Source organism: Oncorhynchus tshawytscha, linkage group LG05, assembly GCF_018296145.1.
Source record: "Oncorhynchus tshawytscha isolate Ot180627B linkage group LG05, Otsh_v2.0, whole genome shotgun sequence".
NCBI lineage: Eukaryota > Metazoa > Chordata > Actinopteri > Salmoniformes > Salmonidae > Oncorhynchus > Oncorhynchus tshawytscha.
Genome location: NC_056433.1, coordinates 13,489,588 through 13,504,954, shown reverse-complemented (window position 1 = coordinate 13,504,954; position 15,367 = coordinate 13,489,588). Strand labels below are relative to the sequence as shown.

The following is a 15,367-nucleotide window of genomic DNA, read 5'->3' as shown; positions in this document are numbered from 1 at the left end:
TTTTTGGCAAATGAAAAAAGACAAGTGGTTTACTTTATGGGTCTGCTGTAAATCATAAGGTGATGCGATAGTGAGCATCCACTACTACTCAACATGAAAGAGGAGTTGGTCTAGGGGGGAAAAGGGATGAAAATAAAAAGAGGAAGTATCTGCTTTTCCTACATCCCTAAATATTAGTGACTCATCAAAGAAAAAGAGCTCATATCGAGTCAGTATCTGGCAGCTAAATGATGGCTAACGTCCCTTAGCTGTTGTATAATGGCTGCATAGCTCCTGCCTAACCTCCCTTAGCTGTTGTATAATGGCTGCATAGCTCCTGCCTAACCTCCCTTAGCTGTTGTATAACTGCTGCATAGCTCCGGGCTAACGTTGTATAACTGCTGCATAGCTCCGGGCTAACGTTGTATAACTGCTGCATAGCTCCGGGCTAACGTTGTATAACTGCTGCATAGCTCCGGGCTAACGTTGTATAACTGCTGCATAGCTCCGGGCTAACGTTGTATAACTGCTGCATAGCTCCGGGCTAACGTTGTATAACTGCTGCATAGCTCCGGGCTAACGTTGTATAACTGCTGCATAGCTCCGGGCTAACGTTGTATAACTGCTGCATAGCTCCGGGCTAACGTTGTATAACTGCTGCATAGCTCCGGGCTAACGTTGTATAACTGCTGCATAGCTCCGGGCTAACGTTGTATAACTGCTGCATAGCTCCGGGCTAACGTTGTATAACTGCTGCATAGCTCCGGGCTAACGTTGTATAACGGCTGCATAGCTCCGGGCTAACGTTGTATAACTGCTGCATAGCTCCGGGCTAACGTTGTATAACTGCTGCATAGCTCCGGGCTAACGTTGTATAACAGCTGCATAGCTCCGGGCTAACGTTGTATAACTGCTGCATAGCTCCGGGCTAACGTTGTATAACTGCTGCATAGCTCCGGGCTAACGTTGTATAACTGCTGCATAGCTCCGGGCTAACGTTGTATAACGGCTGCATAGCTCCGGGCTAACGTTGTATAACTGCTGCATAGCGCCGGGCTAACGTTGTATAACTGCTGCATAGCTCCGGGCTAACGTTGTATAACGGCTGCATAGCTCCGGGCTAACGTTGTATAACTGCTGCATAGCTCCGGGCTAACGTTGTATAACTGCTGCATAGCTCCGGGCTAACGTTGTATAACGCTGCATAATGCCTGGCTAACGTTGTATAACGGCTGCATAGCGCCTGGCTAACGTTGTATAACGCTGCATAACGCCTGGCTAACGTTGTATAACGCTGCATAACGCCTGGCTAACGTTGTATAACGGCTGCATAGCGCCTGGCTAACGTTGTATAACGCTGCATAACGCCTGGCTAACGTTGTATAACGCTGCATAATGCCTGGCTAACGTTGTATAACGCTGCATAATGCCTGGCTAACGTTGTATAACTGCTGCATAGCTCCGGGCTAACGTTGTATAACTGCTGCATAGCTCCGGGCTAACGTTGTATAACGCTGCATAACGCCTGGCTAACGTTGTATAACTGCTGCATAATGCCTGGCTAACGTTGTATAACGCTGCATAATGCCTGGCTAACGTTGTATAACGGCTGCATAGCGCCTGGCTAATGTTGTATAACGGCTGCATAATGCCTGGCTAACGTTGTATAACGGCTGCATAGCGCCTGGCTAACGTTGTATAACGCTGCATAACGCCTGGCTAACGTTGTATAACGCTGCATAACGCCTGGCTAACGTTGTATAACGCTGCATAATGCCTGGCTAACGTTGTATAACGCTGCATAATGCCTGGCTAACGTTGTATAACGCTGCATAACGCCTGGCTAACGTTGTATAACAGCTGCATAGCTCCGGGCTAACGTTGTATAACAGCTGCATAGCCCGGCTAACGTTGTATAACAGCTGCATAGCCCGGGCTAACGTTGTATAACTGCTGCATAGCCCGGGCTAACGTTGTATAACTGCTGCATAGCTCCGGGCTAACGTTGTATAACAGCTGCATAGCTCCGGGCTAACGTTGTATAACAGCTGCATAGCTCCGGGCTAACGTTGTATAACAGCTGCATAGCTCCGGGCTAACGTTGTATAACAGCTGCATAGCTCCGGGCTAACGTTGTATAACAGCTGCATAGCTCCTGCCTTAACACATAATCCACTATCAAACTCAATCATTAAGTTATTGTCTACAGATTTTATTGTACAAGTAGCAATTCAGAAATAAAACATAACAATTAACAATGTAGCCATAGTGTATAAACAACATATTGTTTTGTTTAAATGTTATAGTTCCTCTATTGAGTAACTTTTCAATTGTCTTCCAGCCTCTGGCCTGTACTCTGGGGTCTGCCATTGTGGGGGCATTTGAATGCTTACTGTCAGCCACACGTACTGTTTGTTTTGGCTGAGACAATGGATGGTTCCAAAATGGCTCCCTATTCCTTATTTAGTTCCATACTTTTGACCAGGTCCCAGAAGGCTGGTTCAGAAGTAGTGCACTATATAAGAAATAGGGACGCTGCCCTAGCACCTGTTGTGGGGGAATCACATGGCAGAGCGAAAACTTTTGTAAAACAAGGTCAGATTGAATGCTGAAACAGCTGTGAAAGATTTAGCAAAACGAGGATGTGGGAGCCAGGGAGGTTTACAGAGGAGAGGTCTGTAAAGAAGAGATGCTCGCAACATCTGCATAGCATTTGACATGTGTCTAGTCTTGTAATTATGTCATTATGCGTGTAAAGGATTAACGAAATGAAATTAATTTGGTGGCACCGACCGATGGCTGCTCAACTGGCCTTGTAATAAGCTCCACGCTGCAGGGTTGTAATTTTGATGTCAAGTTTTTATAATAACAAATGTCATATGGGAATCTTTTTTTATTTAGCCTATAACAATCATTGCTCTTGGGTTATTTTTTGTCAATGTTATTGATGTGATTGTTTTGATGTTTTGATTGATTGGGAAATGGAGGATATAATCCTAGTAACAATAATCTGTTTATAATTTCAAGTTAACAGTTTGTTCAGTAAAAAAAAAAAAAGATTCTCTGAAATCTGGTACAGATTAGACCACTTAATTATGGTGCTGTTGAAGTCTTATACTGTCTTTTCTCATTCTCCATTTCTCTGCTCTAACTTCTCCTATTGCTCTGACTGCCCAGTTGCCAGGAACAACAATACAAACAATGGCAATTGTTTTTTTAAATGATGTGTGTGTGTTTACTGTAATTGCAGGAATGGAGGAAGCTTCCTGCAAAAAGGCTGCATTTGTAAGCTCGTACCAGGACAACATTGACGACTTCACTGTCATCCAAGGCCCCGCTGCGCGAATCCGACCCAAGAACCTCCCAGAAGACTTCTTCTCCTGTGAGTAACTGTTGATGATGTCAACGTGTCACTTCCAGCTGTTTTCCTCCCTCTTCCTGGCCTTATGTTGAAACACCATTCAGTGTTACAGCTGGTCTCAATTCCCTCCTTCCCCCTTAGATTTTTGTCAGATTTAGTAATGTGTAAGCATTAATTAAGGTAGAAGCTTCACCACTTCACTGGGGCAGCAGGTAGCCTAGCGGTTAGAGTGAGCTGGCAACTGAAGGGTTGCTCCTATCAAATCCTAGATGCCATTGCCTACCATTATGCCGTTGAGCAAGGCACTTAACCCCTCACAACAACGGCTTTCTGGGTGTGGCAGCCCCCCGTACATCTCCAAAAACCTGTTTATATATGTGGGTGTGTGTCTTTCGCAGGGGCTGGGTTAAAGTATTCGGTTGGACTATGTGTACAATTGACTAAAGTGATTTTAATCTTAATCGCACTGTACCTATGCAGACCATCCAGATCTGCAAACATAACGGGAGGGATACAGCATTTGGGGCCAAGTGGTTGGGGGCCAAGTGGTTGGGGGCCAAGTGGTTGGGGGCCAAGGGGGAAAAGGGTCAAGAGTGATTTGGGAAGGTCATGACCCTTGAGTTACCAACTATGTCTGTTTTTATTCCCCCAGTCGACTATGAAGGCCTGGTGAAGAATCTGTCGGTATGTGAAGTATTTGTGCCCAGTTGACTTCTGTGTTAATAAGATGAATTGAAAAATGATTTGCTTGCCTTAGCTTATGTCAAACAGGCCTCTCCCTCTGTCCCTTCATTGACTCTCTGCTCTTCTCTTGCTGTGTGTTTTGAAGTGCAGGATCCCTGACCAGCCCATGAGGCCCTACCTCAAAGAGCACCTTCCCAAACGGATGCACTTTGCTAACAACGTGCGCATTGAGAAGGCCCATCTCTACATGAAGCCTGGCTGGCAAGCAGCTCTGTATGTCATAACATAACTCTTGTTTGCTTTTTTTTTCATAACACATTTTGTGTTTTTACATCTTTATTCATACAGATGTGGGATCTTAATTTGAACATGAGTAAAATAATCCTGCAAATGGGAAATTAGCTTTGATAGGCTATAGTTTAGTTGTTAGATCTACTGAGAGAAAGATAATTCTGGGTTTTCAATGAAGGTATGTAAATCACAAGGCTCATTCTCTGTGACAACCGGTCAAATTAAGATATGACATCTGTAGGAACCGTATACAGTATGAACCATAACCCTAAATGTAATTTCTTTGAAAACGCAACACTTTGTTTTATCACATAACCTAAGCTGCACTTTTGGCTTTACTCTGGCATTAAGCCAAAGTATCTGTTGTGGAATAACCTAAGTAAATAAGTACCGTTTTAAATATTTAATAGTTAGCCTACTCATCACGGTTCACTCCTTTTTCAAGTCATCAGTTCCAGGCAAAACTAAATCCACACCGGTTAGAACTACACATTATCCATTGACATTCACTTTAAACGTTGTGCCTACATGCACTTGTCCCTATATGCATTTCTCCCTACATGCACTTTGAAAGCAGTTACAGGTACTTGCAAAAGGTGATCCCACTTTATATTTATACGGAAAAGTACAAAAATGTATGCACTCACTACTGTGGGTCGCTCTGGATAAGAGCGTCTGCTAAATGATTGAAAAGTAAATGTTTAACTCTCGTTATGTTTGTCTGTTGCAATGAGACATTATTCGACAAGACTACTCACTAGCCCTAACTTGACCGCTGAAATTCTCAACAGCTGCCACATATGAAAAGTGATAGTTGGTCTCCGGTTAACAGAAAGCCTATTAACATACCAACAGACATTTTGTTTTGCCCATGTTTGGGCATGTTTTTTACGGATGTCTTTAATGGGTGCTGAAAGCTGTTCCTTGTTGTTATGGTTGCCACAGTTGAGGATGTGAGCTATTATTAGTTGGGCTGGTTTATACAGCTGTTCAATTGAAAACCCCTCAATTTTAGTGTTGTATAAATATATATAAAATACAGAACTCTGTGTCATGTCATTAGTAAAGATTGAAAAAAGTAAGGGGCCTAGACACCTGCCCTGAGGAATCCATGATTCTACCTGGATTATTTTGGAGAGACTTCCATTAAAGAACACCCTCTGTGTTCTTTTGGAGGGGTGATGTTTTTTCTAGGAATGGAATAATGTTTTTTCATCTCTGTTCATCCACAGACAACCTACGGAAGTCAAGTACTGCACTGGTGGATTCCACGGCTCGGATAACGTCTTCAAAAACATGCAGGTCAGGGAAGGGTGAGAGGGATGATGCTGTACTTCCGTTGATACTCTGTGATATTACAGTATGGACACGTGGTTATGCACACATCCAGGGAAACCCATCCGAACATACTGTCTCTAACTAAAAAACAGCTAACGCTAATAGCTACATTACACTTGAATCACATGGAGATTAGCTAAAAAACACAACTCATTTTTTATTTTGATGTGAAGTTCTATGATGAAAGCACTACAGAGAGGTAGCCTGAGTCCCAGATCTGATTGTGCCATCTCCTACAGATATAGCATCTTAATTTGATCACCCTTTTGTTGCTGATTTGTCACATGCGCCGACTACAGCAGGTGTAGGTAGACCTTACCGTGAAATGCTTACTTACAAGCCCTTAACCAACAATGCAGTTCAAGAAAGAGTTTAGTTTATATAGTAAATATTTTTTTAAGAAAAAAAAATCTAATCAAAAGTAACAAATTACATAACAATAACGAGTCAATGTGTGGGGGTACAGGTTAGTCGATGTATTTTGTACATGTAGGTAGGGGTAAATGCATAGATAATAAACAGCGAGTAGCAGCATTGTAAAAACAAAGTGGGTGTGGGTGTCAATGTAAATAGGTCTGGTGGCCTTTGGATTAATTGTTCAGCAGGCTTATGGCTTGGGGGTAGAAGCTGTTAAGGACCAAGACTTGGTGCTCCGGTACCGCTTGCCGTGCGATAGCAGAGAGTACAGTCTGTCTTGGGTTACTGGAGTCTTTGACCATTTTTTGGATCTTACTAGGTGACACCACCTAGTATATAGGTTCTGGGTGGTAGGAAAAGCAAACTTAGTGTATTTGAGTTTTTAAAAGGCTTCTAACGTTTGTAATTTTCTTAATTTTTTTGTGGTATCCAATTGTTAGGAGCTACTATCTTGTCTCATCGCTACAACTCCCGTACGGGCTCGGGAGAGACGAAGGTCGAAAGTCATGGGTCCTCTAATACACAACCCAACCAAGCCGCACTGCTTCTTAACACAGCGAGCATCCAACCCGGAAGCCAGCCGCACCAATGTGTCGGAGAAAACACCGTGCACCTGGCAACCTTGGTTAGCGCGCACTGCGCCCGGCCCGCCACAGGAGTCAAGGATATCCCTACCGGCCAAACCCTCCCTAACACTGATGACGCTAGGCCAATTGTGCGTCGCCCCACGAACCTCCCGGTCGCGGCCAATTATGACAGAGCCTGGGCGCCAACCCAGAGTCTCTGGTGGCACTGCAGAGACTGGTGCCCTAAACCACTGCGCCACCCGGGAGGCCCTTACGTTTGTAATTTTCACTTAAACATTTCAGACTTGATTTGCAGAAAAATGTATCAACTCCTACAAAAAAGTCCATTATAATCCACATTTCCTGTAGCTGCAGGATTATTTTCCTGCTGTAGCAAACTGACTCAAATTAAGATCCTACACCTGTATGGCCATTCTCAGGCCAAATGTCCCAAACAGATCTGGGAGCAGGCCACTCCAAAGGAGCCCCAGTTTGTTAAATCATGCCTGACATTCTTTAGGTTAAATCAAGCTGTGTCCTCCGAGAGAGTCAAGTCTCTCCCAAAGTAAACCCACTGCAATACCATCACCTACAACAGTACAATGTCCTCCCATTTGGAGTTGTTGTTTTCCCATGTACATTTTTACTAGGTTTTACTAGATTTCTCCCCGTCTCCATGTTAGTCTTTATGTGTATGTTTCCGGCCTTAGTAAATCTCTCCCAAAATAAGCCTGCTGAAATACCATCCCCTATAACAGTATGCTTTGTTCCCATTTGTGTTGTGTTTTCTCATGGCTATGTTTACTATAGTTTACTAGACGTCTCCCTGGCATCTCCCTGTTAGTCTTTATGTTTATAATAGGTCTGTGTATCTTTCTAGACGTGGTCACACCTGGAATGTGTTGCTATAATTATCCCTGCGACTTTACTCGCTAACCTAAATAAAACAGGTGCATGAGTCAAATGAAAGTCTGCTGAAAATATCTTCTGTGTGTGTTGCTGCAGACCGGAAGAAAAGCAGACATAGCTAGCAAGTAGCAACATCACCTATTTAATTTAGTAGCCACCCACGTTTTAAAGGGGCAATCAGCAGTTACTACATACATTTTTGGACTTATAAATGAATTATGTGCCCATTGACTCATGAAGAATACAAGTTAAGAATGCCTCGTCAACTGTCATACCCCATCAGAACCCAAAATATACTGTAAGTTTGTTTTACTTAAATGTTTGTAAACTAAGTAAATGTGACCAAACACTATACAGCCGCAACATGGTTAAAACTATCATTTTGATTTCATGGATGGTTAGTCCTTGCATCAATAGCTCTGAATTTGAGAGTGGTCGATTTCTCCAGCCCCATCTCTCAGCTTTTTACTTAAACAAGGGCTGGGAGTCCCCTTGTTATTGTTTCTACTGCTGATTGCCGCTTTAAGGCTCATCTTATGATTATTTCAAAATGTTAATTGCTTTTCAACCCACCTTTTTGGAAGGTCATTTAAGTACTTAAACTCCCACACGGTTTACTTTGAGCTATTCTGATGTTTACACATGGTCTATTTGTGGTTTTGACTCCTTCGTAGGTGTAGGGAAATTTTAACTAAATGAGATGAAATTGTGGTTACTTTGTTCTTCTCTCCATATCTAACATGTCTACTCCACTGTCATGAATAGCGTGTCTCTATCTATTCATGTGTCAGTTATTCTTGTGAAAATGAATTAAGTTTGTTTTTGTATTTTTCAGGCCATTTTTATCAGTTATGGACCAGGGCTGAAATACAAGACCCAAGTTGCACCTTTTGAAAACATTGAAGTGTACAACCTCCTGTGTGGTAAGCCTGTTACTCAATGGACCATTTAACATGGGGACAATGTCCTGTTGCATAACTAGAAAGGATTAGCCTGGGTGCCAGTCTGTTTCCGCTCTCTTGCCAACTCCTGATGGAATTGTCATGCCAAAGGAGTGGAATGATATCTAAACAGACTGGTACCCAGGCTAAGTAATACTTCTCTAAAGTGAAATTATTTCAGCAGGCCGAACTGGCTTTACATTCATTATAGCATCATTTCAACCACTTCTATACAGAACTCCCAGGACTATTTCTCAACATTGTGATACGTTTCAAAGAGGATGTGCCAGTTGAGAAGGCCACAGCACCACCACTGGAAACTAAGTCTATAGTCACACAGCAATTCTGTACAGTTAGCCCATTAGATCAAATCTAGTCAGTTAAAGAAAATACCTTTTCAACTCTCTACTTTCACTTTATTTCTCCCCCCCCCGTCTCTATCTATCATCCTCTCTCTTTGTCTGTCAGATTTGTTGGACGTTCCCCCTGCTCCTAACAACGGGACCCATGGGAGTCTGAACCACCTCCTGAAGAACCCTCCCCACCGCCCCGTGTACCCAGCTGAGCTCTCCTCTAACTCCACCTGTAAGGCCAGTGGCCTTGCCCCCTCTGACCACCTGGGCTGTAGCTGCAGCACCCGCACCAAAGCAGTGGTATGACCAGGGGGTACAATCAGGGAGGGGGGTGTATCCTCAAACTCGCACATCCATCCCCAGAGAGCAGGACTGGGAGGGGAGGGGTAGACAGAGGGTCTGTCCTGTCCATAACACTCTAAATCCTCAATGTTTGAAAGGTGCTTCATTGAAAACTAATATTTATCCTCACTTTATGATTGATAACCCAGAAGCACTCAGAGGGAGAAAAGTTGACAGACACACTAACATGCTGAAAATATGTTTCAGGAGAAGACTATGAACAGGCAACTCATCAAAGACAATTCCAGTGAGTATACACTTCATGGGGTCTCTTTGTAATGCCTTAGTAGTAAAAACTTTGCCAAACACTCCAGTTAGCGTAACCATGGCTCTATTTTGTCTATGATTATGTTTTTTATCACACCCTCCCCTCTCTCAGTTTCCGGAACCAAGGCTCTTCACCTACCATATGGAATCCCTCGAGTTCTCCAGGAGAATTCAGAGTACTGTGTCCTGCACCACGCCGACTACATCAACGGTTACAGCAAAGATACTCTCATGCCCTTATGGGTCGCCTACACAATTAACCCACTGGTGAGTCTTTATGTGCTTGTGTGAACGACCAGGTTTCATACCCAGGTATGTGTTAGTCTGCTTAGCTAAAGCCGAGGCATTTGCTTGGGGGAGTTAACGCAAGTCTTCAGAATCTTAGGAAATGTTACCCTTCACGCGTGGTTCTAAACCACCTCCATTACACTCTGGCTCTCTTTAATGTCTACAGATAGATAGTATGTTGTGTTGGAGATGCACTGTTGTATTATGTTTCTCTGGTTAGTGTTTCTCTGGTTAGTGTTTCTCTGGTTAGTGTTTTTGGCTAGGATATGAAAAAAGATGTGAAGTGCTGAGAGCTGAGCTGCTGCCTGGCCCTGCTAGCTGGCTGTAGATCTTCCTAACTCGTGCTGGCTTTCATAGCTTCTTATGTTTGTCATTATGTGGTGAAAACCTCAATGTAAATCAGGATGTCTCTCTACAGTATATCTATCCCTGGCTTTCGTTCTCTCAACATTCTCCTTTTATTCCATTACTTTCTGTCTAAAAGCTATTAAGAGGATCGAAAGTAGATGATTCATGGTTTTATTTTATCTGAAGAGAAGGTAACGGGAAAAGCACTATCCTAATGTATATATTGAGTCAACCCTGCAATAAGGAATGAAACCAGGTTCACATAACTAATACCAGAGCTCAAGAACTGGAATCATCTCTCTCGTCCCCATCAGAACAATGTCCAGCCACTGAGTCCAGTAGCGGAGGCCTGTGTCCGTGCAGACGTCCGTGTGGCGCCGCTCTTCAGCCAGAACTGTGTCAGATACAAGGACAACCCTGCGCTGTCCTACGGCCTGCTGCATCCACCCAGTGAGTACATGGGAGATTACACCCCAAAACCTTTTGTTAAATACCTACTCCATATTACTGTACATGCATATAGCCAGCGGTGCATCAGATTCTAACACTAAATCAGGACAGTTCTTATACAACTTTTGAAGACCAGTTGATGATTTAAATGAAGTGTTTAGTGTGTGTGTGTTTAAGTGATTAATTCATGTTGATGTTTCAGATCTGGGTGCCAATGGAACAGAGGCAGAGTCACTACTCACCAGCAACATTGCGCCCATGTACCCTGCTTTTAAAGGTGAGCAGGTCAAGCTAGCTGGCTAAGAGACAGATAAATCTCAGGTACTGTGCAATAATAGCTCAAACACTCAACCAGGTATGTGTGATTTATTATGGACATGCAGCTTCAGGAAATTACTTCTTAGGACACAGTGCGTCTTTGCATGATGTATGTATAGGCCTACTATAAGATTTTTCTCACTGGACTAATGGGTTTGTTTTATACTGATCAAACATTTAAAAAAAATACTATGTAAAGTGTTAATTTCATGTTTCATGAGCTGAAATAAAAGCTCCCAGAAATTGTTCATATTGTTCATATTCAAAATATTATTTCTCTCAAATTTTGTGCAGAAATATGTTTGCATCCTTGTGAGTGAGCATTTTTCCTTTGCCAAGATAATCAAGCTACCTGAAAGTTGTGGCATATCAAGATGCTGATTAAACAACATAATTGCACAGGTGCTCCTTGTGCTGGTGACAGTAAAAGACCACTCTAAAATGCAGTTTTGTCTCTCAACACAATCCCACAGATGATTTGAAGGAGTGAGCAATTGGCATGTTGACTCCAGGAATGTCCACCAGAGCTGTTGCCAGAGAATTTAATGTTCAATTCTCTACCATACGCCGCTTTAGAGAATTTGGCAGTACATCCAACCGGCCTCAGAACCGCAGACCACGTGTAACCACGCCAGCCCAGGAGATTCTTCACCTGCGGGATAGTCTGAGACCAGCAACCAGGATCTTGACCTGATTGTAGTTCGACTGTTGTAACCGACTTCAGTGGGCAAATGTTCACCTTTGAAGGCCCCTGCCACACTGGAGAAGTGTGCTCTTCACAGATAAATCCCGGTTTCAATTGTACTTGGCAGATGGCTGACGTGGCGTCGTGTGGGCGAGTTGTTTGCTGATGTTAACGTTGTGAACTGCGTGCCCCATGGTGGCGGTGGGGTTATGGTATGGGCAGGTGTAAGCTATGGACAACGAACACAATAGCATTTTATACATAGAGATACCATGATGAGATCCTGAGGCCCATTGTCCTGCCATTCATCCATCACCTCATTTCAGCATGATAATACACGGCCCCATGTCGCAAGGATCTGCACACAATTCCTGGAAGTTCAAATGTCCCAGTTCTTGCATGGCCTGCATACTCACCAAGGACGCTCTAGATTGGAGTGTACTACAGCATGTTCCAGTTCCCGACAATATCCAGCAACTTCGCACAGCCATTGAAGAGGAGTGGGACAACATTCCACAGGCCACATTCAACAGCAGCCTGATTAACTCTATGTGAAGGAGATGTGTAGCACTGCATGGTTGGTTGGTTGACTGGTTTTCTGTTCCACACCCCTACTTGTTTTTTGAACGGTATCTGTGACCAATAGATGCATATCTGTATTCCCAGTCATGTGAAACCCATAGATTAGGGCCTAATGAATTTATTTCAATTGACTGATTTCCTTATATGAACTGTACCTCAGTAAAATCTTTGAAATTGTTGCATGTTGTGTTTTTGTATTTTTGTTCAGTGTAGTTTCTATCAGTTTTACTTTTACTCTTAGGCTTATTCTTACAGCATGTAACACTCCCAGCCTGCAACTCTATTCTATTTTGAACTAGCCTTGGCCAATTAGGTATACATTTCAGCCCAAAGATCCAACTGCTGAGATAACGTACTAGGACGGTTTTTCCCCCCCTTGTATTTCCTGTTAGATCGTACCATTTTTCCTAGGATATAAGGTTCTAGTTGAATAGTGGAAAAAAGCTGACTCCATAGTAAATATTTAACTCTTAACAACAAGCTGTAGATTTAGGAGCAGGGTTTAAAACTCACACCAACTGAGAAATCTCAGATTGGTCTGTCAACATAAAAGCTTCCCTGTGAATTAACATGGTAATCTGACCATGGTCATAGTGAGCCATATTTATTCAGTAGACATAGGATCTCTGTTACATTTTGTCTAGGGGACAGTAGTGTACAGTAGTGGTGCAGCAGGGCGTTACCATATCAGGCAGTGGTCACGGTAAAAATCCAGCCCACTCCCTAAGCTCTCTTTTTAGTGTTTTATTGTTCACTTTCCATTCTGTGTAACTGGCTTGACAAAAGTGATTGCTTGCTATGCTATTCTAAAGAAGGGGAGTTTGTTACGTTTAAAATCCCACCCCATTTTGTACTCTCTGCTTGGCACGTAATGTCATTTGTGAGAACATGAGCACTCCTGATGCAACATTCCGATAACAACTTGTGGTATAGTTACTCATAGACCGTCAATGTGTTGGTAGTAGACCTAAAGGTGTGTTCCTGACTTTCCCAGACAGACAATGATGCTAATGTGGTGTGGGGTCATGTCTACTCTGATGGAAAATAATAGCACAGAGTTTTAAACACTGGGCTGTAGGATACTGTTTGGGACTTGGTTATGGGATAGCGGTTAGGATGGTACAATATGATGCCACCTTGTGGGTTCCATATTGATGAAAGGGAGATGCAAATGGTTGTTACTTTTGTTGATGCCCGTGGACAAAGGTAATCCATCATAAAAGGGGTTTATGAAGTATGATATGTCATGCAAGGGGATTTTGTTTTTTAAATCCATGAACAGAAGCACTTTGTGGATAACTTTACAAACACTCACTGCCCTCTGGTGGCAAATGGTGAAAGTCTACAGAGTAGAAATGCTGATCTAGGATCAGCCCCGAACACTGTCCATTTAATCACATTTATTATGATCTACAGGGCAAAACTGATCCTAGATCAACAGTCATACTATAAGACATTTTTGTGAATACGGGCCCTGAAGACATTGTTCAATGACTTCTTGTTTTAATAAGTATATGATCGTATGTTTGCAGCTGTTTGGACGTACTTCCATGACGTCCTCCTGGTGAAATATTCCCAGCAGCTGAATGGGGTCAACGTTATGAGTGGACCTATCTTTGACCAGCACTACGACGGACACTTTGACACTCCTACAGTTAGCACACCACAGTAAGTGTTCATCATCCATGCGTGTTGTTGCTGCTGGCTTTTTTTGAATTCTCAGTTGTACATGAACATGTTTCCATCTTTCTCTCCTGCAGACATGAGGCTCCCATCCCCACTCACTTCTATGTGATCCTGACCAGCTGTGGAAACTCTTCCTTCTCCCCTGCTGACTGCCAGGGTCCCCTGGAGACCACCTCCTTCACCCTCCCCCATAGACCAGACCACACTGAGACCTGTGCTGTGAGTCACACCTCTCTGGCTGGCTGTCCTACTCTTTCCTACTGGGCCACCTGAAAAGCCTGTTGAGGAAATGTAACATGTCAACAGACCAAAGGATGGCTGAGATAATCAGACCTGGTTTAAATAGATGCTGTATGTCAAATACTTTCAAATACTTGAGCAGCACTTCATTTAGTTAGCCGTGTACAATGCAACCAATTAAATCGTCTCAAATGTGCACATTTCAAGCTAAATCAGCTGCACCCGAAATATTTTCAGGAATTTCAAAGAATTTGATTGTGTATTTGACCTAGGTCTGGAGATCATATGGGATCCTCTCTAGTTTTGCTGTTTGTAAAGATAATCTATGAATATTATTAGTGACTCAGCCCTCCTTTTCCTCCTCCCTGTCTCCTCAGAATGGCTCAGACTTCCAATGGGTCCAGGAGTGGGCCCAGTTCCATGCTTCCCGGGTCCGAGACATAGAGCTCCTGACTGGACTCAGCTTTTACCACAACAGGATATCAGTGGAGGAAACGCTACAGCTCAAGACATTTTTACAGACTTTCTAAGATTTCAAGAAGTTGCCTCCGGCAGGTTTTAGTACCATATTTTGTTATCGCTGTAAGGCCTTATTACACATATGCAAGTAAAAAGGCCAGGGCTAAATGTGTAGCCTTGGATCCCATTAAATTAAAAAAGGTGTAACACTTATATTTAAGTGCATAAAGAGGAAAAAATATATATATTTAAGTGCATAAAGAGGGAAAAAAGCTGTACTGTTTAAGTGAGAAATTGCCTGAAAGTCGCTTGAACCTCAATCATAGACTTTAAACCAGAAAGGCATACACTGAAAGAAGCCAAGTTATGAGACATAATATAATAGACCGTTGTCTGTTTGGACTTGAGCCAGAACACTGAACCAAAGAAGTCATCATTACAGTGCATTTCGAAAGTATTCAGACCCATTTTCTTGTTACAGCCTTATTCTAAAATTGATTAAATAAATCTACACACAATAACCCATAATGACAAATCTAAAAATAAAAAAAAACATTGAAAAACTGATGACATTTACATAAGTATTCAGACCCTTTATTATGAGACTTGAATTTGAGCTCAGGTGCATCCTGTTTCCATTGATCATCCTTGAGATGTTTCTACAACTTGATTGGAGTCCACCTGTTGTAAATTCAATTGATTGGACATGATTTGGAAAGGCACACACCTGTCTATATAAGGTCCCACTTGAACCCAATCGAACATCTCTGGAGAGACCTGATAAAAACTGTGCAGTGACGCTCCACATCCAATCTGACAGAGTTTGAGAGGATCTGCAGAGAAGAATGGGAGAAACTCCCCAA

General features: G+C 42.8%; 1 protein-coding gene across 2 annotated transcripts in view; it reads left to right on the top strand.

Moving 5' to 3' along the window:
• enpp1 (ectonucleotide pyrophosphatase/phosphodiesterase 1) overlaps positions 1 to 15,068 on the top strand; it is a 43,438-nt gene extending 28,370 nt beyond the window's left edge. Inside the window, exons 13-25 of one of the 2 annotated variants that reach the window (XM_024419722.2) lie at positions 3,230 to 3,361; positions 3,993 to 4,024; positions 4,170 to 4,297; positions 5,548 to 5,617; positions 8,381 to 8,468; positions 8,955 to 9,139; positions 9,389 to 9,428; positions 9,561 to 9,715; positions 10,399 to 10,534; positions 10,737 to 10,811; positions 13,652 to 13,787; positions 13,880 to 14,024; positions 14,423 to 15,068. In XM_024419722.2, coding sequence (XP_024275490.2) covers positions 3,230 to 3,361; positions 3,993 to 4,024; positions 4,170 to 4,297; positions 5,548 to 5,617; positions 8,381 to 8,468; positions 8,955 to 9,139; positions 9,389 to 9,428; positions 9,561 to 9,715; positions 10,399 to 10,534; positions 10,737 to 10,811; positions 13,652 to 13,787; positions 13,880 to 14,024; positions 14,423 to 14,575 — 1,475 coding nt within the window. In that variant the 3' untranslated portion in view covers positions 14,576 to 15,068. Of the gene's footprint in view, positions 1 to 3,229; positions 3,362 to 3,992; positions 4,025 to 4,169; positions 4,298 to 5,547; positions 5,618 to 8,380; positions 8,469 to 8,954; positions 9,140 to 9,388; positions 9,429 to 9,560; positions 9,716 to 10,398; positions 10,535 to 10,736; positions 10,812 to 11,325; positions 12,261 to 13,651; positions 13,788 to 13,879; positions 14,025 to 14,422 lie in introns of those variants that run through there. The other variant, XM_042321515.1, reaches the window with a different exon arrangement.
• The last annotated feature ends 299 nt before the right edge of the window (positions 15,069 to 15,367 follow it).